The 25,919-nt window shown below is 41.1% G+C and overlaps 1 protein-coding gene across 3 annotated transcripts in view; it reads left to right on the top strand.

Moving 5' to 3' along the window:
- The window catches only part of KLHL23 (kelch like family member 23), a 31,385-nt gene that overhangs the window by 519 nt on the left and 4,947 nt on the right, over positions 1–25,919 (top strand). The window contains exons 2-4 of one of the 3 annotated variants that reach the window (XM_030852279.2): positions 4,095–4,158; positions 11,024–12,238; positions 15,579–15,731. In XM_030852279.2, the coding sequence (XP_030708139.1) occupies positions 4,125–4,158; positions 11,024–12,238; positions 15,579–15,731 (1,402 nt within the window). In that variant the 5' untranslated portion in view covers positions 4,095–4,124. Of the gene's footprint in view, positions 1–2,572; positions 4,159–9,669; positions 10,130–11,023; positions 12,239–15,578; positions 15,732–25,919 lie in introns of those variants that run through there. The other 2 variants (XM_030852288.2, XM_030852271.2) reach the window with 2 other exon arrangements.

Raw genomic sequence — 25,919 nt, 5'->3', positions numbered from 1 at the left:
GTACTGAAGTGTGACATGGTTAGTATATTAGGAAGGGATAAGCATTACTACATACATAATTTAAGTATAAACTCATTTTATCTTAAAATCTTTCAAAATAGGAATATTTCTCCAATTTTTTATATAAGAAAACAAGCTTGGTGAGGTCACAGAACTAAGTAATAAAAGAATTCTTCAAAACTAGGTGATGTTGAGTCAAGAGACCTGAATTCTAGTCCCAGCTCTAACTGCTAAGTTGCTCTGTGACTTTGGTGAATTATTTTTCTTCTCTGGAATTCATTTTATTTTCTGTAAAATGACTAGACTGAGTGAATTTTATCCCTAACTACCTTCCAGTTCTAAAATTCTGTAATTCTAAAATCATTATGACTTTAAGTGCTTTCTAGGTTTCGCTACAAAGAGCTTTTAAAATCTATCCTCTAAGTAAAGTTAAGTCATCCTATTTTTAAGGCCTTTAGAAGGAGGTTTTCATTTTACCACAAAACCATGTGGGGGTCAGCCTTTTAATTTTTAGCATATTAATAGATCACAAGTTTGAACTCTTCATGTTGCTTAGTTTTCTTGTCTTTGAGCAAAATAACTATGATTTCCTTATCTGATCCTCAGAAAGCAGTTTTTATTTTCATAACTCTCCTCTGACCTACTGACGGTCCTCTGTAAGATTGTCCCTGAACTGGACACAGTACTATATTCAAGGATCAAGACACTGGTTATCTATCTCATTTTGCTCATATAAGCATTGTCTTTCTTCTCTCTTCCTTTTTTCCTCAATGTATATTAGAACAGTGCTTCTCTGTGGATCATGTTAAAATGCAAATTGTTTCCAATCGGTCTGGGGTGGGAGTTGAGATTCGTTTTCCTAATACACTCAAAGATGAAATACTTCAAATATTTAGATGCCTCTTGATTGCCTAACCTGCTGAATCTAGCACCATTTCCTATAAGGACAGTAAAAGCCAGAAAGCAATCTTGCCTGGCTTATAGGTCAAGTCTGGGTGCCATAGAAATAATCTGAAAGTCAATTCAACCCTAAAACTGAGTCCAACCTGGCCCTCTAAATGAGCAGCCAAAATGTGATGATGTGCAGACTTACTTGCCACAGGATAGCCTAACCCAGCTCCTATGCACTTGATCACAAAAGAGGAATTACGGGACACAGAAATTAACTGCTAGAGCGGGACCTGGTATAGGCTTTCTTGACTTTGGCACTATAGACTTTTAGGCTGGATAATTTCTTGCTGGGGGCTGGGGGAGGAATATGTGTTTCCTGCGCTTTGTAGGATAGCAGCATTCCTGACCTCTACTCACTAGATGCCATTAGCAGTCCTCCTGGCAAGTTGTGACAACCAAAAACATCTCTAGACTTTGCCAATAATCCCTGTTTGAGAACTACTTAATGCCTAAAAGTCCATATGTTTTATTTGTGGATCAAGTGAAGAGATATTGTACGTACAGAATACCACTACTCTTAAAGCCACAGATCCAAAATATTTCCCCCCAGGTAATAATTTCCTTATCACCAAGTCCACAGCCTTGTCACATCATAGCAATCACCACCTGAGTGTTTAATAAATATTGTTGATGCCTAACTCAATCACTTCCTTCCTGTGTTAGATACATATTAGACTTCTTTCCCTACCCAGGTATTATATGTACTGTGGCACAAATCTATTAGTTTAAACCTGCTTTCGTAGTGCAACTGTAGTCTTTTACAGAACAAGTTATAATGACATCTTTATTCTACTTTTTAAAAAAATGTTATATCTGATATGCCTACATATTCATTTAGTTTTATAGCATTTGAATTTTTTAGCTCCTGGTTAATACTAGCCCTGAAGGAGAGTTAGAGAAGATTTTCATTTATGGTCTCATAAGCAGCTTCCAAGGGACAGCTGATATATCAATAGGGCAACTGAAGGCAGGCACCAGCCTGAGAAGAGTAGTTCTGGTTTATTCTTTTTTAATAGATCTTTATTGGAGTATAATTGCTTCACAATTCTGTGTTAGTTTCTGTTGTACAACAAAGTGAACCAGCTATACATATACATATATCCCCATATCCCCTCCCTCTTCGTCTCCCTCCCACCCTCCCTATCCCAGCCCTCTAGGTCATCGCAAAGCACCGAGCTGATCTCCCTGTGCTATGCTGCTGCTTCCCACTAGCTATCTATTTTACATTTGGTAGTGTATATATGTTGATGCTACTCTCACTTCGCCCCAGCTTACCACCCCCCCAGCCCGTGTCCTCAAGTGCATTCTCTATTTCTACGTCTTTATTCTTGCCTTGCCACTAGGTTCATCAGTACCTTTTTTTTTTTTTTTTTTAGATCCCATATATATGTGTTAGCATATGGTATTTGTTTTACTCTTTCTGACTGACCTCACTCTGTATGACAGACTCTAGGTCCATCCACCTCACTACAAGTAACTCAATTTCGTTTCTTTTTATGGCTGAGTAATATTCCATTGTATATATGTGCCACATGTTCTTTATCCATTCATCTGTCGATGGACACTTAGGTTGCTTCCATGTCCTGGCTATTGTAAATAGTGCTGCAATGAACATTGTGGTACATGTCTCTTTTTGAATTATGGTTTTCTCAGGGTATATGCCCAGTAGTGGGATTGCTGAGTCATATGGTAGTTCTGTTTTTAGTTTTTTAAGGAAACTCCATACTGTTCTCCATAGTGGTTGTATCAATTTACATTCCCACAGTAGTTCTGTTAATAGTGTGATAATGGGACTGGAATTTATAGCCACTTTCTGCCCCTATTATGAGATATGCTTTTTTTTTCCCCAGAAGATTAGAGGGAGAGTCCTTTACTGACCTAATAACCTCACAGTACATCTTTAGATGAGACCAGTTGTAGGGAATATATAAATAATAATTAATTGCCTTAACTCTTTTACCTTATACCCTATCATTTTGTGCTCCCTGATGGGTTTCTTTTTTCAGGTGGACAATGTGATAGTTCTGTTGTAGAGAGATTTTTTGATGTGCTCTATAAGGGCTTATGGAATAATATATTCTGGGCCAAAAACTAAATCTATCTTACTTACGTCATACAAACTGATGTCTGTGTGACGATAGTTCACATGGAAACAAAATATTAACGTAAATGTCTCCTAACAGAAATTCTTAGAAACTCCCATTGTTTATGGAAGATGTTACTTAGTAAAAAATTAGTCTTTTATATTCAAAAATAAATTTTCAGTTGTATGTCTAAACAACTAGTAAAAAAATATTTGCAATTAAACTACCATTTGCCGCATAGGATTTTATAATCAGTGCAAACTGGAAAACTTGCTCCTTCACATTTTTTTCTACCACTTTACAGTCATATTCAGATTTTGTTACATATCAGAATCTCAACTGTTCTCACAGCTTGGTCCATGCAATATTTTGTTATCCTCAGTTAAATATGAGAGTATGTTCTTTCAGGGATTTATTAACAATTTAGCCCTTTTCAGGTTTAAATCCAGAAACAATATCCTATTGCACAATTTGGGGGGATAAAAATACTAGAGTAAACAAATATTTTGAGGGTCTACTATGTGCAAGAAGACAAACAAAACAAAAACTTGTAGAAGTATAAGTGTAGGGCTATGTCTTACAAACAATGATGTCCTTCAAAGCGTTTACAAATGCTTTTAAAGAGGTGGGACATATACATATGTAATTCATAATTCCCAAGTAAAATTCATAAAGCATATTAGTAATCAGCATAAACAAAAAGTACTTAAGTCAAGGAAGGACTAGATGACCATATAGTATTGTACTGTGTACTCAGTCAATTGATTAATTGTCATATAAGAGAAGCTTTATGAAAGAGGTAGATTGTGATCTATACCTTAAGGGGTGGACAGGACTTGGAAAAATGGAAAGGACTTGATAGAGCTTCCCAGATGAAGGGAATAATGTGAGCCACGATGGGGGTGAGCACAGCGTATTCTCGAGATAGTGATGATGTGGCTGGCCTGATGAAGTTAAGGGTTTAAACTGGGGAGTAGTGGAATCAAGCTTTGTAAGTAGGATTTGGCCAATTTATGGACGGGTTTGAAAGCTAATCAATGGAATTTGAATTTCTTCCAGGTACCTCTTAGGAGCAAGTAAAGGGAAGTGATGTCAAGAAAATGCTGTTTGGGGAGGATGAAAGGTATTGTACAGCTTGGGAGGAACGGGGAGAGACTGACACAGAGAAATCTTGCAGTAAGCCAAGTGAGAAGTGATAAAGACCCAATAAGCGTGCTGTCAGAGAGAACGAAAAGGAAGGGATAGATAAACCGGATGCTTTGAATTTGAAAATGAAAAAAAGCACAAAACTTTTAGATCATGTGGTACAGGAGGGCAGTGTCTGCAGATTAAGTCATTTATATAATGTCTTAGAGAACTATGAGCCCTGAGGAAGTTTTTAAAGAAAATTCTGAAAGTCTTACTTTTTTTAAAAAAAAACTTATTTATTTATTTTTGGCTGCGTTGCGTCTTCGTTGCTGCACGCAGGTTTTCTCCAGTTGCAGTGAGCGGGGGCTACTCTTCGTGGCAGTGCGCAGGCTTCTCATTGCAGTGGAGCACGGGCTCTAGGCATGTGGGCTCAGTAGTTGTGGTTCACAGGCTCTAGAGCACAGGCTCAATAGTTGTGGTGCACGGGCTTAGTTGCTCCGTGGCATGTGGGTTCTTCCCGGACCAGGGATCGAACCCATGTCCCCTGCATTGGCAGGCGGATTCTTAACCACTGCACCACCAGGGAAGCTCCTGAAAGTCTTACTTTTAATCTACTCATAGTTTCACTGGTATAAAAAAATATTTATTGAGTACCTGTTATGTGGCAGACGCTGTTCTAGGAATACCAGAATGAACTGGGGATATACCATGATCAAAACACAAAATCAGGGCTTCCCTGTCCAGAGCCTGTGCTCCGTAGCGGGAGAGGCCACGACAGTGAGAGGCCCGCGTACCGCAAAAAAAAAAAAAAAAAAAAAAAAAATCGGTAGGAACAATTGTGATTGTCCTGTGACCTTTAAATTTTTTGTCAGAACATTAAAAACTGTCTTACTGCCAGTTATAAATGTATAGGAAAATGAAAAACAGTAAGACCAATATTTACTTAGTACACTGCAATTAGAAACATTGGAAATGAAAGTATTTTATTTTTCTGTAAAAAACTTAAGAGTAAACAGTTTTCACCGTCTTCTTTTTGTCCTGTAACTTACAATACAGAGTGATCATCTTTCTATGACTTAGTGAATTGTCATACTTCTAAGTTTGGATCAGCTTCCAACATTTTATCCTTTGCATTTTTTTAAAAATAAATTTATTTATTTATTTTTGGCTGCGTTGGGTCTTCGCTGCTGCGTGTGGGCTTTCTCTAGTTGCGGTGAACGGAGGCTACTCTTCGTTGCAGTGCGAGGGCTTCATTGTGGTGGCTCCTCTCATTGCGGAGCACGGGCTTTAGGCGCGCAGGCTTCAGTAGTTGTGGATCGCGGGCTCTGGAGTGCAGGCTCAGTAGTTGTGGTGCATGGGCTTAGTTGCTCCACGGCATGTGAGATCTTCCCGGACGAGGGCTCGAACCTGTGTCCCCTGCATTGGCAGGCAGTTTCTTAACCGCTGCGCCACCAGGAAAGTCCTCCAAGAGTTCTTTTAAAATGAAATTTTTTTGCCAGTATTACTTCTTCTAGGACACCATTATCCGCTTTGTCAACAACCACTGTCCTCTTTATGTCACAAAGTTCACCTGCACCAAAGTCAGCTGGCTGCAGATCTAGAGTCTCTTCACTGGTGGCACTGTCAACATTCCCATGCTCATCTACTTCTTCTAGAACTTCATTCTGTTCAACTCAAATTCCACTTGTGGCATTATCACTTTTAATTCTTTGCTACATTTTCATTTTTGTTGGCCAATGCCCTCTCTCTGTCATCTATTTTTGTAAAATACTATGTAGATTTATCACTGGAAGACAGGAGGCAAGACAACCACAAGCTTTGTTGTCTGAATATGAACTGAATAACAGATGCACAGTGACCAATCACCAAGGACTTTGAAAGAAGAGACATGATGGGTCACTGACCTTGATGCTCATCTGTTATTTATGTAGTGATTTGTGGACTGAAGAGCTAGAGGGCGAAATTTCTATTTTATGCAATTATTCACAGTTAATTTACCATAGTAATTGAAATCTGAGCTCTGTTTGAAGGATTGGTGTTATTTAACAAAATGGTGGTAACTGAAATTCATGCATATTGGAAACATTCAAAGAAAAGATTGTCCATGTATTTTTATACTTGAAAATCTTTTATTAGTCACCTCTTAAGCTTCTCTGCAACAAAAATGTACACAAATTAGAATTTTAACTGTTTTATGTCCTTGATTCTTAAGTAGTAAAAAAATTCTGAGCTGATTAACATTACAATTATTACTATAATTGACACAACATAAATATGTTTAAATCAAAAGTAAAAATTTATCAAAAATTATTTCAGTCTGATGAATTGGGCTATTTTCCTTTCATTGAGACCATATATCTTTGGCTGAGTATTGTTTTCTGCTGGCATGAGACAGAGTTTAGGATCAGTAATATTCCTGTTTTTCATTTCTATAGATATAATCCCTGAGAAAATGTGTTCACATAGACAACTAGATGGGAATGAGAGGAATTTTATTATAGCATTGCCACTCATTTTGTGGATTCTTTCCCAGTTATTTGTCAAAAATGCTCTTTAACTTTTGTTGAAAACAAGGAATTGGAAACATTCTGACTTGTGAAAGCACTTGTTACCCAGTCATCAGAATGTTTTCTTTATTTTCCCAGAAGCATACCAAAAAGGCTTTGCCAAGACATAGCAACTCCAAGGCAGCCACATATACCTACCTGTGCTGGTTGTATACTGTACAACTCCTGAGACAGTGTTCACATGGCACTCTACTTGAATGGAATGAGCTGGAATTATGCAGTGCACAACTTAACTCAGCTGTATGTGGTGGCCTTATAAATTATACCTATTTTTTTTTTTACTTAACACCAACTTGTTCTATCCAGTACGTTAAATGAAGTACACAAAATTTTCTGTATATACTGGCACATTTACATATATTGATCATGATTATCACAATTAGCGTACCGAACATTTAATGACATAGCAATACTTAGTGGAAAGATGTATTAATAAGGTAAAAACAACAAATAAAATAGTTATTTTTAGAAACCAAGTCTTTTGAAAAGCCCAGTATGATGTCAAAAGGACTCCAACTCCATGCCAAGCTCAGTATCTGCCAAGAGTCTTTATGTTTCATCTCCACGGTGGCTCTTTATTTCCCTAAGACTTGGATTCGCAGATGGCACACTTGTTTTCTTGAACAGTGTCATTAATTTATTTAACTTATGAATGCTAATTACATGTTTCTGAGTGCATCAAATCTATTAGCATTTGCAGTGGTCTTTTTGATAAAGCATGTGGTAAAGAGGAACTGCTCCTGCCCATACCCTTCAGGACCTTCTCTTCTCTTGGCAGGTTGAAGCAGTCTAATACATACTGATATGCACTTTTTGGGGTCTTTTTTTTTGAGATATAATTGACGTATAGCCCATATACACTTTTAAGCAATAATTCACAACCAGGGAACATCAGGCAATGGAAGCAAAAGTATGAATTGGGTTCTGCAGCAATCTGAAATAACAGAACAAATGACAATATAGTGAATTCCGTTATTCGAGAATCATTTATTACATGCTGTTATGATTCTAGAAGCCCCTCCTCTGAGTTAGGTAGAGCCTATATTTACTATACATCAAACTTGGCACCATAGCCACAAACAGCCATTGCCACACTTCAATGACAACCATGGAAAGAATGCCCCATCTTCAATCAATCGCAATTGTGTCCTTGAATGACAACACCAACAATAACATCACTATCCATGAAGGACAAAGTGTCTGTAATTACAGTTAACTACAAAGTTCATGATTTTTGAAGAAATGTTAATAAGATATTAATTTCCAAATTGAGGTTGTAATGGAGAATTAAGTGTAAATATCCTTTCATTATAATAGTTAACATTTATATACCACATCCTAAGTGCTTTCACTGTCATAATTTTATCTTTCCAATATCCTTATGTTAGTTGAGAAAGTACTGCTATTTTCTGTTTTACAAGAAGTCAGAAAACTCAGGATCAGAGAAGTTTAGTTAAGCTACATGATTAGATAAGTGGCAGAGAAGAATCTTAACCCTGAAACAAAATCTCATATACTTTTCTTCTCTACTAAACTGTTTACCAGATGTTGAGATAGTAAACCTTTCATTTTTCTTCCATTTTGGGTCCAACATACGTTCTTCTTCTTCTTTTTTTTAAAAAAAAAATATATATGTATTTATTTAGCCTGCACCGGGTCTTAGTTATGGCACTTCAGGATCTTTGTCGTGGCATGCATGCAGGATCTAGTTTCCCAACCAGGCATCGAACCCCACCCCCCTGCATTGGGAGCGCGGCATCTTACCCACTGGACCACCAAGGAAGTCCCCAACGTATGTTCTTCTAATTGTGCGAAAGGATCACCTGATGCCCTTGACTAGAATGCAGATTCTAGTATCCCACATAATTCAGTTGAGGTGGTCTGACATGTGGCATTAAAATAAAATCACCCAAATGAGAACGGAGGCCATTTATTCAGATCTTGCTATAGCAAGAGAGTCAGGACCATCATTTGCCTTTGATAGAAGCTCAAAGGCAGATAGGGGAGCGGGAAAGCTTTATAAAAGTGGAAAAAAGGGGAAGGTCTCAGGTATACGTTGGAGGTTGTTGGCCTGGGAAAGCTGGAGTCCAGCTACTAGAATCAGAGTATTTTATGTGATTGGTATGGGGAGCATATTTGGCTTTCTCTGACTGGTCCCAAGTTGAAAGTAGGGGTAAAAATAGGGAAGTTGGCAGTCATTGACCACCTCCTTACTGTTCTGGTGCAATTGCTGCAGAAGTTGTGGTTTGGCTTCCTGGACTTCTTATGTGGTTCAGAGTTCTTTTGTCATATACAGTCTGACCATTGTCTGTTTGTATATTGTCTCTCAGACCATATTCTGAGAAACACACTGGGCCTCTGGTGTTCCTTTCATCCTGGTCTCCTTCCTCCCTTAAGCTGGCTAGACTATAAACTCCGCGCGAGCTATGGACCATCTTTCACCACGCTATTACCAGTGCCTAGGCACTCAGTAAAATCTTGCATATGAATGAATGGTAAATGAAAATATTTGATATTGCCTTTTGTAGGAACAAGAACATGAACTTTGTGGTGTAGCATATGTACGTCTTGATTGGACTGGCTGCCACCAGGAAGAAAGGCTGGAGGCTGCTCCTTCCAGCTACTCTGTTCTAAATACTGTAACCTGAATCCCTGGCCCTGGCTGCTCTCAGTTTTTCTGAAAGCTCCAAGTTAACCCACAGTGTACACATCAGGCCCAGGGGCTTCCCCAGCACTCCTCCAGAGTGCTCTGCTGGGGGCAGGATGGAGTTCGTGGGAAAGCGGCAACTACTTTTAGCATTTTGAAGGCAACCTGAACCCCAGACCTTTAAGTTTGCTGCATTCTCTCCAACCTCGACCCCCAATTCCACTCCACCATTAGGGCCTGGGCTGGGGAGAGCTACTGAAAGAGGGAAAAGGGGGCCCCCCAGCCCCCATATATGGTCCTAATTCAGGACTTAGAGCGTTTGTCTAGAGAGAAAACGCTCGGCAGTGTCTGTGTGTGGGGTGGGGATGGGGGACAGGTCCCGGGAGAAGTGCAGAAGCTAGCAGCGCGGGCGGTCTCCTCCGGGAAGCCGTCCCACCTGCTGCCTGGGAGCCCGCCGGGGAGGGGCCGCAGCCACGCACCCGCGCGCCCACCCCGCCCCTGCCCGCAGCGCGGCCCCGCCAGCCGGGAGTTCCCGCGAGCTGCCCCGCGCCCCAGGCGCGTGGGGGGCCGTTCGGTTGGAGGCGGGGAGCAGCCGGGGCACCAAAATAGGAGCCGCTTGTGGGCTGGAGCTGCACTAGCAGGCAGCCTCCGCCGCGCCTCTTCCAAAGATGGTCAGAGGGTCCGGAGGCGCCCCCGCCCCCGCTCGCCGCTAGCCCGCGGGCCCGCAGCGCGACCCGGAGCCGCCGCGGGAGGTGAGTGCGGGGCAAGGCCAGCCGGCGGGGAGCTAGCGGGGCCGGGCGCGGGGGAGCGAGGCCAGCCCGCGGCAGAGGCGCGGAGACAATGGCCGCGCGGGCGGCGGGCCGGGCCGAGCACGGGGCCGTCAGCGGCGCCCTCCCCACACCTGTGCGGCGTCCCGAGGTGGAGGGACGCGGGCGCCCGACCCGGCGGCAGCGCGCGGCGCCCTCGAGGCGAGTCCCCATGCCAGGCCCCCGGGCGGGGCGGTCTCCGGGCGGAAACGCTGGCCGGGGGCCGGGCGCGCGGCGCGCGGAAAGCCCTGCGGCAGCCGTGGAGGGCGCACGCGGATGGAGGGGCCGCCGTCCGGCCGTTTTCCTTTCCGTTCTTCCTTGAGCAGAAAGGCACAGGATTTCCCTTTTCCGAGATTTCTTCTATCCAGTTATATTTCGATCATCCCTTTTCCTGGCATCTCGATTCGACTTGTAAGGGAGACGGAACTCGGGGAAAAGGTTGAGTTGGGGCCGAGCCGAGACGGCCAAGGTCCAGCCTCGAGTGGGGTGACCTCTTGGACACTTGGTTTGCCAAGTGGGGGCTCTCTGTAGGACCGGCAGCTCGGGGCAGATTTTGGAGACTGGGTGAATGGGGTAGCAAATCAATATTTCTTCTCGAAAGGACCCCTGAGCAATCCGGGGGCCTCATATCAGACTCCGAGCTACCCTGCATTGAAATTGACCATCATATAAATTATGAAATAGTGTGTCCACATCTTGCATTTGTGACAGAGTGCTGAACTTAGTCTAGTTTTGTATATTCGATGCTAATCAATCATTATAATGACGGGAATATTTAGCATTGATTATGAGGTAATGCGCACAATTGAAAACACGTTTATTGTTTCATATTTATTGCAGCCATGGCTCTAAAAGGACAAGAAGATTATATTTACCTTTTCAAGGATTCGACACATCCAGTGGATTTTCTGGATGCATTCAAAACATTTTACTTGGATGGATTATTTACTGATATTACCCTTCAGTGTCCTTCAGGCATAATCTTCCATTGTCACCGAGCTGTTTTAGCTGCTTGCAGCAATTATTTTAAAGCAATGTTCACAGCTGACATGAAAGAAAAATTTAAAAATAAAATTAAAATCTCTGGCATCCAACATGATATCTTGGAAGGCCTTGTAAATTATGCATACACGTCCCAAATTGAGATAACTAAAAGAAATGTTCAAAGCCTGCTTGAAGCAGCAGATCTGCTACAATTTCTTTCAGTAAAGAAAGCATGTGAGCAGTTTTTGGTAAGGCACTTGGATATTGATAATTGTATTGGAATGCACTCCTTTGCAGAATTTCACGTGTGTCCAGAACTAGAGAAGGAATCTCGAAGAATTCTATGCTCAAGGTTTAAGGAAGTATGGCAACAAGAAGAATTTCTGGAAATAAGCCTTGAAAAGTTTCTCTTTATCTTGTCCAGAAAGAATCTCAGTGTTTGGAAAGAAGAAGCTGTCATAGAGCCAGTTATCAAGTGGACTGCTCATGATGTAGAAAATCGAATTGAGTGCCTGTATAATCTACTAAGCTATATCAACATAGATATAGATCCAGTGTATTTAAAAACAGCTTTGGGCCTTCAAAGAAGCTGCCTGTTAACCGAAAATAAGATCCGATCTCTCATATACAATGCTTTGAATCCCATGCATAAAGAGATTTCTCAGAGGTCCACAGCCACAATGTATATCATTGGAGGCTATTACTGGCATCCTTTATCAGAGGTGCACGTATGGGATCCTTTGACAAATGTTTGGATCCAGGGAGCAGAAATACCAGATTACACTAGGGAGAGCTATGGTGTTACATGTTTGGGACCCAATATTTATGTAACTGGAGGTTACAGAACGGATAACATAGAAGCTCTTGACACAGTGTGGATCTATAACAGTGAAAGTGATGAATGGACAGAAGGTTTGCCAATGCTCAATGCCAGGTATTACCACTGTGCAGTCACCTTGGGTGGCTGTGTCTATGCTTTAGGTGGTTACAGAAAAGGGGCTCCAGCAGAAGAGGCCGAGTTCTATGATCCATTAAAAGAGAAATGGATTCCTATTGCAAACATGATTAAAGGTAAGTGCAGATTGTGTTTATTCTGTAACTTTTAGGTGTTTGAGGTTAGGCCAAGGATCTCTCAGTTCTCTCACAGATAACATTAAAAAGAATTTATCACTTTGGAGTGCTACCTAGGAACTATAGTGGCTTATACAAATAATGTTACACAGAATGTTCCAAGTGAAAATATAGTATAGCAGTCCCCAACTTGACTGAGAGTTATATGATCAGAGTATGCTACCCAGGCTAGAAAAGAAATATTATTTATATAAGAAAACAGTATAATTCATTCTTCTTATTCTACAGCCTGTTTTGAATCTACATCTTGCTTTGAGTCTTAAGAATTTATATTTAAATCAAAGGCTAAATGAAAAGAGAAAGCTGGGTAGTTTTATTCATGTTTAATTTTCTATTTTTTTGCTTGCTCTTGACATTGAAGCTTTTTGATTCTGCTTTTAAATATTCAGCTTTTTTTCCTCTCATCATCTGATCATCTGTCTTTGAAAAGGTCTTTCATTAAAACCTTGAAAGGTTTGGTCCCTATAGGGTGTAACAACTTACATTCTCTCAAAAACTAGAGACAAACAACCTCTGCTCTTTGGAATTCCAGTCTTGTCTTAGAGGGAAAAGGAGAGGGGAAGGTCCCCTACCTCCCACACGTGGCCCACACAGTGGCTATTGGATCTCAGCATCTGTCTGATAAACACTGTATTTTCTGCTGTGTTTGGTACTAGATTAGCCTTGTCTTTCTCTCCCACTGTAAAAAAAGTTAGGCTAGAATCTCACTTATTTCATTACATTTATTCATTGGTGCTGGGGAGGTGCACACAAACTGGTACGTTGTTACCAAATTTGAGTCATTTTATTCCAGATGTTTCTTCCCAGGCCTTTCTGTTTCTTTTTTAATGCTAGTGGGGGTGTGGGAATCTGACCTGGTCTGGGAATCTGACCCGGTGTGATTCTTGGATGAGAACAGGAAGCCTGAGAGGCAGAATGGCCTTGTGACCAGACATGCTGCTTCTGAAGTCAGACTGCCTGGATCCAAATCCTGACTTTCACCTCACTTGCTGGTGAGCTTGGGCAAATGGTTTAATCTCCCTGTGCCCCAGTTTTGCCATCTGTACAATGGGGGTCACAATATTACATAGCTTAGTTCTGAAAGGATTAATTGAGTTTATTCATGTGAAGTGCTTAGAACCGTGCCTGGCACAGAGTAAGCACTCAGTAAGTGTTAGGCATTATAGTCATGAACATCTTATAGAAGAACATGTCAGCTTTGACAGGGCAGAAATATCTTTCATATGCAATTACAGCCGCTCTCCTGCACGTCCGAAGATTGCGAAGTAGTTGGCAGGTTGGGAGAAGGTGGCTTGATGCCTGCTGCAATAGCTGCTCTGGTTTTTGACTCTGCCAGAGCTTGACCCCCCCAATTTACTAATTCCCCCAGTCCTCTCCCCAGGGTGGCTCTTAATGTCCTGACTCCTTTCCTACAAAAGAAGCAAGGAAACTTCAAATATTTTAGCAGCTGTTGTAAACCTGGATATATTTCTGCCTTTGTTTCTTAATGATAAGATCACAATTTCAGTGGTTCTTCAGTTTAGAGTATATTTCTTTGAGGATTGAAATGTATTACTTTACTGAAATGTTGTTAAATCATGTGCGAAACAGTGCTTTCTGAAAAGAAAATGCTGCAATGGTGTATCCACTGTAAAGAAGGCCACACGTGTTCTTGCCTTAGCCTTGAGTGGAATGGAAGACCCTCGTATGCTGAAGTCTTCCCCTACTCCCCAGCTGGGTCTGAAATTCCAGAGTTTTATACTTTTTTTTTTTTTTTTTTGCGGTACGCAGGCCTCTCACTGTTGTGGTTTTTCCCGTTGTGGAGCACAGGCTCCGGACGCACAGGCTCAGCGGCCATGGCTCACAGGCCCAGCCGCTCCACGGCGTGTGGGATCTTCCCGGACTGGGGCACGAACCCGTGTCCCCTGCATCGGCAGGCGGACTCTCAACCACTGCGCCACCAGGGAAGCCCCAGAGTTTTATACTTAAGTTTTGATTCCTGATTATATCTGACCATCCCAGGGAAGGGTAACACTTTTGTCAGTTATGTGCACTTTTTGCTAGTACTGGTTCTGATGGGTGGACTCATGCTGAACTTTAAGTTTCCCATTTGTCTCTAGAAAGGATAACACTATGTTCCCCAGTTTGTTTTATTTGGTAGCCATAAAGTGAACTAGGAGCTTTCCCTGGTAATGAGCACCTAAATTGGGCAGAGTCAAATTTCAAATTCATTTCCTTTTTTAGTTTACGGGTATACAGAGAAGAAATAAATACTCGGCTGTTTAGAAAGTCCTAACTTTCTTTCCCCCTCATCATAACTGCCCTGCTTATAAACTCACTCTTGTTTTGGAGTAGAAATGCACAGGGAGATTGAACTGCACCGGCGCATCTAATAGGCTAAGTAAAAAGTTGGTTGAAAGACTTAAAACTGACATTTTCAACTAAAACGAGCCTCCTCATCTTTCTTCCTCACGTCTTCTTCCCCTGCTGAATCCATTTCTTCCTTATTTTTCTGTGGCATCAGTGTTTCCCAGTTTTCCAAGCTCAGGACCTCAGAATGAGTCTTGTTTGTCTTGGACGCAGTCAGTCATCAAGGCCCATCTGTTCTGCCGGTGTCTCATATCTTGGTATCCTTCCCTCTGACTCAAGGCCCAGTCTAAAGTCAGCCCCTCAGTACTTCGCACCTGAGCCAATACCTAGCTCTTTCTGACTCTTGCCCTTCCACTCCTGTAGTCCCCCCCTTCCTCTCTTGAAAAACCTTAAAAGTCCTGCTAAATTAAGTCCATGTTTCTTAGTTGGGCATCAGGATCCTTTGCCGTGTGGCTTCAGTTTACCACGTCAGCTTTAATTCCCACACGACAGCCCCAGGTGTGCCACCTGCCCTGCCCAAGTGCTGGGAATCAAACTCAGCTACGTGACATTGTCCAATAAGCACTCACCTTTCCCTCTGCCTAGAATGGCTTCATCTCACCTGTGCCTGCCAAAGGCTACCTACTGAGGCCCAGGACAAATTCTGCCACTGCCTGCCATGATTCCCTTAGTCAAAGCAGTGTCTCCTTGCTCTGAACATTCATAGGCGTTCTCTACCCTGTGTTCTAATTATTTGTGTAAATGTCTCACCGCTTTTAAAAAAAGGTGCAGGGAGCCTTTTTTTTTTTATTCTTCTATCCTTCATAGCATCTAGCACAATGCCTTGCATCTACTGTCAATAATAACAAAAGCAATAATAATCTTAGTCCAATATTCATTGCAAAACCGAATGAAAGAGCAATATGAAGATGTGATTTTAATTAACACACAGGCGTGGGAAATGCTACTGCCTGTGTCTTACATGAAGTTATCTACGTCATTGGCGGCCACTGCGGATACAGAGGAAGCTGCACCTATGACAAGGTCCAGAGCTACAATTCAGATATCAATGAATGGAGCCTCATCACCTCCAGTCCACATCCAGGTAACAAATTACTGTCTCAAATAGTACATGATGTTGTGATGCATCTTATCAGCATAAGAGATGGCTAAAAATGGGCTGGAAGTAGAAAGTGCTAAATTTGTAGTAGGCTACACATGGGTATAATTAAAGGCTCAAAATATTCACATGTTCATCTAACAATAATCACAATTAGCTATTCCAACTAGATGACATCTACAAATACTTTCCCTAATGTCTTTACATGACACATATTTTAAGTCTGTGTGGTTAAAAGAATTAGTTTCTTCATAAATTTTTTTTTTTTTTGCGGTACGCGGGCCTCTCATTGCTGTGGCCTCTCCCGTTGCGGAGCGCAGGCTCCGGACGCGCAGGCTCTGGACGCGCAGGCTCCGCGGCCATGGTTCACGGGCCCAGCTGTCCCGCGGCATGTGGGATCTTCCCGGACCGGGGCACGAACCCGCGTCCCCTGCATCGGCAGGCAGACTCTCAACCACTGTGCAACCAGGGAAGCCCCATAAATTGTTTTAATGAGATTCTTTTTTTGTGTTTCCTATTCCTCAGTTATATGCTTTCTTTCATTTACTACATGCATTGTATAAAACACAATTTTTATTGACAGTTAAAAACCACTAGTCTGTGAAATAGTTGGGAAGGATACCTGTTGATTCAGTTCAGCAAGAAATGATTTTTTTTTTAGAAGCATGTTCTTTCTGGGTTTCAGTAGCTATTAAACACTTACTCCTGTGATGTGCAGGGCCCTGTGTTGGCCTTAACAGTTGTCTACCCACAAAGAATGGCTTGCCTTCTGTGGTGTCCTTTGTTCTTTGACTTGTCTCTTTGGGTAGAGCTCAGGGGGAAGGATAAACCTGTTACAGTTACCTGGTTAAGGTTAAGCCATCTGATTAAGGTTTTTTTCATTAGGAAAGATTCATATCACCATATCACCGTACTACTTTGAATCATTTTCCATATAGCATCCAGCTTCTGTGTGAGTCACTGGAGAGCATAGTTGGAATTCACGAGCTTGAACCATCTGAGAATAATAATGATAGGTAACCTTGAGCACTTCCATAGGTCAGGTACTGACTGAGTGCTTTGCATGTAATATTACCTTAAATTCTAACTACAATCCTGTAAGTATTGTTTACCCCTATTTTACATATTTGTAAAGGCTTAGAAGGGATAAGTAGCTTTGCCAAGGTCACACAGTTTGGAAGTGGTGGATCAGGATTCAAAGTCAGGCAGTTTGATTGCATTGACCTGTGCTATGACCGATAAGCAATCTGCCTGTCCATAAGGGAACAGGCTCTCCTACTTTTGACCAATGCAGCTGGTTCCACCATACATCATATATGGCATCTCACGGTTCAGGGGGAGCACACCTGAATCTGGTGCTGTGTCTCCATATACCACAGGACTTACACAAGGAGGGACTTCAGCCATATGCTGTCCTGGCTCTGAAGACATCTTAGAGGTAGACTTTCGTCTCCGAGTAGTTCAGATATATTATCCCAGACTCCCCGCAACTTTCTGTGGTAACTAATGAAATTATAATAGAAAATAATAGTAACTGTCAGACTGAGTACAGGCATACCTTGTTTTATTGTGCTTCGCTTTATTGTTCTTTGCAGATATTGCATTTTTTACAAATTGAAGGTTTGTGGCAGCCGTGCCTTGAGAATTCTATCGGTGCCATTTTTCCAACAGCATTTGCTCACTTTGTGTCTTGTCACATTTTGGTTATTCTCGCAGTGTTTCAAACTTTTTCATTATTATTAAATTTGTTATTGTAATCTGTGATCAGTGATCTTTGATGTTCTATTGTAATTGAATTGGCATTTTTTAGCAATAAAATATTTTGAAATTAAGGTATATTCAGTTTTTTTGGACATAAAAAATATGCTATTGCACACTTAATAGACTACAGTATAGTATAAACATAACTTTTATATGCCCTGGAAAACCAAAAAATTTGTGTGATGCTTTACTGTGATATTCACTTTATTACCGTGCTCTGGAACCCAACCTGCGATATTGTCAAGGTATGCCTGTAATAGCTAACATTTATTCAATAAGTATGTACCAGGCAGTAACTATTCCAATACTTTTATCTGTATTAATCCTTTGAAACCTCACAGCAATCCTGTGAGCTAGGTACTGCTACTATTTTATAGGTCACTGAGGCACACAGAGAGTGAATATATTGCCCGAGGTCAGCTAGCTAGGGTTTGTTGTGAGATTCAAATCCAGGCAGTCTGGCTGGGAGCTCATGCTCTTAACAACTACACTGTTACTTCATTTGATCCTCATGTTAACCTTATGAGTTAGATACTTCTCTGACTTATCTTTACAAAGAAAATCTAACATATGAAAAGGCAGATTAACAAATCAGAGGGCAGTTGTTTACATTACAAACTTAATTTATATTTCATAAAGAGATTCCTTTAAAAATAAATGTCTCGAGGGACTTCTGTGGTGGCTCAGTGGTTAAGAATCCGCCTGCCAATGCAGGGTACACGGGTTTGATCCCTGGCCTGGGAAGATCCCACATGCCGCGGAGCAACTAAGCCCGTGCGCCACAGCTACTGAGCCTGTACTCAAGAGCCCACAAGCCACAACTACTGAAGCCCGCGCGCTTAGAGCCCGTGCTCTGCAACAAGAGAAGCCCACACTCACTGCAACTAGAGAAAGCTGGTGCATAGCAATGAAGACCCAACGCGGCCAAAACTAAAATAAGTAAATTAATTAATTTAAAAGTAAATATAGAAATGAAGGTCTCATACTTAAATTGGGTATAGCTTGTTAACTGCTTGAAAGAGAGTTTAAAAGGTAGTGAGACTTAAGCCAAAGTATGTAAAGCCATGGCAAATCAAAAAATCAATTAGAAATGAGTATTAGGATTCCATATAGAGCATTTTGATTCACATTGGACATTTTCCTGACATAATATGAGAAACGAAGTTATCAAATTAGCACCCTACGTGGTATCTTCTATTTGGTTCTCACAGTGTTCAAAATATTTTTTAACTGGCTTGTTACCAATATTTAAAATTCAGGATATTTCAAATAAAAATCATGATTTCTGGCCTTTAGAAAAATTGCGAGATCTGGCAACCTTGGATCATATTCCTTCCTGGCAACAATTATTGGTGCCAAGTAGTGGCTGTTCCCTTTAGATGAGGCTTATATGCTCCATTTCACCACAGTCTCTTCCGTTCTCATCACATCATAGACTTGGGAGGCCTGTGCTGCTGTTTTTCTTACCCCTAGCCCGGTTCATTCAGATAGTCTGTTATCTCCTTGGCCCTGGAAGGCATTTAGACCTACATCCTCTGAATTATAGCAAGTTATGCCTCTTATGCATTTTAGGAGCACCTCCTGAAGAATGTAAATGTCAGTCTTGAGTCTACCTTATAGATACGTAGCTTAGACCACAAAGAAATGACTACTGTTATTTTTATTTATTTATTTTTTTAACTGTTATTTTTAAAAGGTAATCTAAATGTTATCTTTTTTCTTAATGCTTTTAAGGGTGGTTGCTTTGTATAGTTGAAAAACAGGGGACTATAATCCCATTAAATTCAAGATAACATTTATTGAGACCTTACCTTGGTAAAGATACCATTCTATCAAAGATGATTAATTTTACTGCCAGAGGAACTCAGTATTTAGTAGTAAATACACATACATAACAGGAATACAAGACAGTCTTACAAATAAGTGCTACTGAAATTGAGGGTAGAGAGAGCTTCAGTCTAATTAAGGGGACCCTGACAATCTTAGAAGGCTTCCAGGCGTAGGCTGTTATGATTTGGGCCTTAAGGAATAGCTACAATTAAGCAAGGTAGTTTTTGAGGAAGAGCGCTCTGGCAGAAAGTTAGCCAGTGAAGGAAGGCTGAAGGGAAGTTTCCAGGTTCATTCCAGTTCCTGGGAGTAAAAGTATATTAATGAGATGCAAGAGGGTAGGATGATAGACTGGATAGGAGAGTTCAGTTGAAGAGCATGTCATGGAGGGCTTTGAATGGCAGCCTGAAGAATTTTAAAATAGAGAGCTTGAAGTTTTCAGAGCAAGAGAATGATGCGTGATCAGTTCTAGCTTCAACAAAAGAACTCCTTTGAGAATAGACTGGGAGAAAGATGGCAGGGAGGTCTTCTAAAGCTATTGTAATAAACCAGGTGAGAAATACTGAAAGCCTGAAGTGGTAGGAGTAGAAAACAGGCAGGTGCGAGGAATGTTACAGATTCACCATTGATTGAATGGTAGTGATTGCTCCCTTGGGTGACTGGACATTGGCGATGAGGACGAGAAAGGAATTGACAGTCATTCTAGGCTCTCTGGCTGATTGACTAGGAGCATTGAAGTAGCAACCAGTGGGAGGGGAGAAGAGGAGAGACGATGAACTCAGTTTTGTAGTGAAATGTCAAGGACCAGTTAGATAACTCAGAAGAGCCGTCCAGCAAGCGATGGGAAGTGTGGTTCTGCAGCTCAGGAGGAAGAATGCAGCTAAATACAGAGATCTGTGAATTGTTTGCTTAGAGATGATGACTATGTGTGGAGGTGAATGAGATGCCTTGGGAGGTTGGGACCAACAACACAGTAGTGAGCAGAATCTTGGGAAACAGCATTAGTTAAAGGATGAGCTGAGGAAGAAGAGTGCATGAAGAACCCGGGAGAAGCAGTAAGTGATAGAGAGGGAAAATCCGTGGAGAGCTGTGTCCAGTGGGAACAACGTTCTCTCCTGGCTTTGCTATTTATTTACTTGTGTAATCTTGGGCAGCAGCTTAAGCTCTTGGGTCTTACTTTCTAGCAAAATAAGGAAGTTAGATTAGATAAGCTTTACAGGTCTTTTCAGTGAGAAAAAAATCTTAGGTAAAAATCTTAAAATATTTCAATGGATATTGAATACCTGAAAATATTGTGGTTGTCTCTGAATCCCTGCATGGCTTTGTTCCTATCACTCATGTAACACTGAATACAGACTGCCATGTATTTATAGTGCATATTTGTGTGTAAACTCTTTTGAGCCATGACAGATGGTGCTATTCCTCATACTTGGTTTGAAATTGTTAATTCATTCATTTGTCCAACATATATTTGCTGAGTGCTTCCTGCTTGCTATGGACAGTGCTAGGAGCTCAATAAACAAGACACAGTCCCTTAGCATCAGTAGCTTCCTAGAGTGACCAACAAGAAAAAAGGCAGTTATAGCTGAGGAAGTTTCCATCAACTATAACAGAACATTATGTTGCATTTGGGTAACGGGAAGAACTACCGGGAATTTATTTATTTATCTGTTTGTTTGTTTGTTTATGGGTACGTTGGTTCTTCGTTGCTGCATACAGGCTTTCTCTAGTTGTGGTGAGCGGTGGCTGCTCTTCATTGCACTGCGCGGGCTTGTCGTTGCAGTGGCGTCTCTTTCTGTGGAGCACAGGCTGTAGGCATGTGGGCTTAGTAGTTGTGACACCCGGGCTCAATAGTTGTGGCTTGCGGGCTTAGTTGCCCCACAGCATGTGGTATGTTCCTGGACCAGGGATGGAACCTGTGTCCCCTGCATTGGCAGGCGGATTCTTAACTACTGTGCCACCAGAGAAGCCCACTTTATTTTTATACTTTAAAAAAATTTAGATATAGTTTATGTAAAATATTATATAAGTTTTAGGGGTACAGCATAGTGGTTTATAATTTTTAAATTTTTTTATAGTTAAACTTTTTTATACTCTATTTATAAAGTATTGGCTATATTCCCTGTGTTGTACAATATATCCTTGTAGCCTATTCATTTTATACGTAATAGTTTGTACTTCTTAATCCCCTAGCCCTATCTTGCCCCTCCTCTGCTTCCCTCTCCCCACTGGTAACCACTAGCTTGTCCTCTATATCTGTGAGTCTATTTCTTTTTTGTTATATTAACTAGCTTGTTTTATTTTTTAGATTCCACATATAAGTGATCCCATGCAGTATTTGTCTTTCTCTGTCTGACTTATTTCACTTAGCATAATACCCTCCAAGTCCATCCATGTTGTTGCAAATGGCAAAATTTCTTTTTTATGGCTGAGTTGTAATCCAGTGTGTGTGTGTGTGTGTGTGTGTGTGTGTGTGCACGTATTATATATATATCACATCTTTTTTATCTGTTCATCTGGGGTTTTTTTGCTTTATCATTTTTTTAAAAATTATTTATTTATTGGAGTATAGTTGATTTACAATGTTGTGTTAGTTTCAGGTGTATAGCAAAGTGAATCAGATACATATACATATATCCACTCTTTTTTAGATTCTTTTCCCATATAGGCCATTACAGAGTATTGAGTAGAGTTCCCTGTGCTATACAGTAGGTCTTATTAGTTATCTGTTTTACACATAGTAATGTGTATATGTTAATCCCAATATCCCAATTTATCCCTCCCCCTCTTACCCCTGGTAACCATAAGTTTGTTTTCTACTCTGTAACTCTATTTCTGTTTTGTAGATAAGTTCATTTGTACCCTTTTTTAAGATTCCATATATAAGCAATATCATATAATATTCATCATTCTCTGACTTACTTCACTCAGTATGACAATCTCTAGGTCCATCCATGTTGCTGCAAATGAATTATTTTGTTCTTTTTTATGGCTAATATTCCATTGTATATACATACCATATATTCTTTATCCATTCCTCTGTTGATGGACATTTAGGTTGCTTCCATGTCCTGGCTATTGTAAATAGTGCTGCAGTGTACATTGGGGTGCATGTGTCTTTTTGAATTATGGTTTTCTCTGGGTATATGTCCAGTAGTGGGATTGCAGGGTCATATGGTAGTTCTATTTTTAGTTTTCTAAGGAACCTCCATACTGTTGTCCATAGTGGCTGTACCAATTTACATTCCCACCAACAGTGCAAGAGGGTTCCCTTTTCTCCACACCCTCTCCAGCATTTATTGTTTCTAGATTTTTTGATGATGGCCATTCTGACCAGTGTGAGGTGATACCTCATTGTAGTTTTGATTTGCATTTCTCTAATAATTAGTGATTTTGAGAATCTTTTCATGTATTTGTTGGCGATTTATATGTCTTCTTTATAGAAATGTCTATTTAGGTCTTCTGCCCATTTTTTGATTGGGTTGTTGTTTTTGATATTGAGCTGCATGAGCTGTTTGTATATTTTGGAGATTGATCCTTTGTCAGTTGCTTCATTTGCAAATATCTTCTCCGATGCTGAGGGTTGTCTTTTAGTCTTGTTTATGGTTTCCTTTGCTGTGCAAATGCTTTTAAGTTTCATTAGGTCCCATTTGTTTATTTTTGTTTTTTATTCTCATTACTCTAAGTGGTGGATCAAAAAAGATCTTGCTGCTGTTTATGTCAAAGAGTGTTCTGCCTGTCTTTTCCTCTAAGAGTTTTATAGTATCCGGCCTTACATTTAGGTCTTTAATCCATTTTGAGTTTGTTTTTATATATGGTGTGAGGCAATGTTCTAATTTCATTCTTTTCCATGTAGCTGTCTAGGTTTCCCAGCACCACTTGTTGAAGAGACTGTCTTTTCTCCATTGTATATTTTTGCCTCCTTTGTCATAGATTAATTGATCCTGAGAATACAGCATTAATATACAGAAATCTGTTGGATTTCTGCATGCTAACAATGAACTATCAGAAAGAGAAATTAAAGAAACAATCCCATTTACCATTGCATCAAAAAGAATAAAATACCTGGGACTAAACCTTCCTAAGGAGGTAAAGACCTGTGCTCGGAAAACTGTAAGACACTGATGAAAGAAATTGAAGATGCTATAAACAGATGGAAAGACATACTGTGTTCATGGATTAGAAGAATTAATATTGTTAAAATGACCACACTACCCTAAGGCAAGCTACAGGTTCAGTGCAATCCCTATCAAAACACCAAGGGTAGGGCTTCCCTGGTGGTGCAGTGGTTAAGAATCTGCCTGCCAATGCAGGAGACATGGGTTCGAGCCCTGGTCCGGGAAGATCCCACATGCTGCGGAGCAGCTAAACCTGTGTGTCACAACTACTGAGCCTGCACTCTAGAGCCCTCAAGCCACAACTACTGAGCCCGTGTGCCGCAACTACTGAAGTGCCCTATAGCCTGTGCTCTGCAACAAGAGAAGCCACCACAAGAAGAAGCCTGCACACCACAACGAAGAGTAGCCCCCACTCACCACAACTAGATAAAGCCCACACTCAGCAACGAAGACCCAACGCAGCCAAAAATAAATAAAATTAATAAATAAATTAATTAATTAATAAAATACCAAGGGTATTTTTCACAGAACTAGAAAAAATAATTTTAAAATTTGTGTGGAAGCACAGAAGACCCCAAATAGCCAAAACAGTCTTGAAAAAGAAGAACAGAGCTGGAGGAATTGCTGACTTTAGACTATACTACACAACTACTGTAATCAAAACAGTATGGTAGGGCTTCCCTGGTGGCGCAGTGGTTGAGAGTCCGCCTGTCGATGCAGGGGACATGGGTTTGTGCCCCAGTCCGGGAGGATCCCACATGCCACAGAGTGGCTGGGCCCGTGAGCCATGGCCGCTGAGCCTGTGCGTCCGGAGCCTGTGCTCCACAATGGGGGAGGCCACAACAGTGAGAGGCCTGCATATTGCAAAAAACAAAACAAAACAAAACAAAAACAGTATGGTACTGGCACAAAAACAGACATGTAGATCAATGGAACAGAATAGAGAGCCCAGGAGTCACTTTATTTTAAATATTTTTACTGCTATAGAAAGATTGAGATACTTCTCTTAAGATAAGAGTTGCAAATTGAGGATTTTTTGTGAGATTTGAATAAGTTAAGAAAAGCTTAATAAGCTCATTGTTGAATCATTTATACCAACTTAAAAAAGTTTTGAATCATTAATTTTCACAATAACCATTTGACAGAATGACTCATAATTTATATAAACAATGTGTCACAAGTACTCAAAAACAACTAAATCCTATAAAAATTCTGCATGTGTATAACTGAAAGGTAATAAGTGGGTTTTCAGAAGTAGGAGAATTCTTTTTTTCTTGGATGTCAGAAACCAGAGAACAGCAATATGGGGACTCAAAGCAGAAATACCAGTCTTCTCAGACTTTTCCTTAGGCTTTGAAACCTAAATAGTAAGAACTTTACTGATAAGAATTTGTCTTCCCTACTTAAAGGGGAAATCACATTTCTGACTGTACATTCTTTCTTTCTAAAGAAGGCCTTATAAGCTTTTCTTCCACGAAGTAATGGGGGCGCATATTTGGGCACAGAGGGTACAAGGTACAATTCATTCATTGATTCAACAAACTTTTATTGAGTCCTTACAAGATGCCAGACACTTGCCATCCTTCAGTTGGGAGTGGAGTGGTGGGCAGGACACAGTTCTTGTACTGTCAGAAGGAAGAGAGAGACTGTAAACAGGAACCACGTCAGATTATGAGAAGAGCTACAGAGAGAATTAAAAGAGGGTGATGTGGTAGAGATGCCTGACCAGCTCCTTCAGGTTGGGTGATCTGGGAAGGCCCTCTGAGGAGGTGAGAGTAAGATGAGACCTGAATGACATGGAGAAGGTAGCTGTGCAAGGACCTGGGAAAAGAAGGTGTTCCAGACAGATGGAACAGCTCAGCAATGGCAAGCTAAATCTTCATTTATTCGCCATAGTATTAGTGCCACTGACAACTCCTGCTCTTTCTTCAGGTCTGCAGCTAGAAGTATTTAAGTGTAATCTAATGGTTGATACTTCCAGAGAAAGAACTCATAGGCTGGGAGCGATATTAGAACTGAGGGCGTGGAAGAAACAGGGCTGGGATTAGGGTCAGGCGAGTGACCTGTGCCCTTGAGGCACAGAACCGAAGGAGTTGCTCGGAAGGTGGAAGAGTCTCCTCCTGTTTTGTGCTCTGGGCACCTCACTTGCCTTACCCTAGTCACAGCCCTGGGAAGAAGGGAGAGGAAGTGAAGTTGCCAAAGATCCTGGTGCCTTGAAGAGCCAGCAGGTTTGGATGTGGAGGGGGAGATAAAATGGAAAAAAAATTAAAACAGCCTGGAAAGCTGACCCCCAAGAGGTGGACTCCCAGCCCCAGGACGCAGACCTCACACGGCAGCCCTCGGCCTTTGAGCACCTTCCACAGCTTCTTAAGGTCACAGACTGTAGTTCCCCACTAAACTGGCTTATATTTCTCTAACTTCTTGTGTCTTTAACTTGACCGGCAGTGTGAGAGAGGCAAGCGCCTGT

The sequence above is a fragment of the Globicephala melas genome, chromosome 7 (assembly GCF_963455315.2).
Source record: "Globicephala melas chromosome 7, mGloMel1.2, whole genome shotgun sequence".
NCBI lineage: Eukaryota > Metazoa > Chordata > Mammalia > Artiodactyla > Delphinidae > Globicephala > Globicephala melas.
This window is presented reverse-complemented; position numbering and strand designations above follow the sequence as displayed.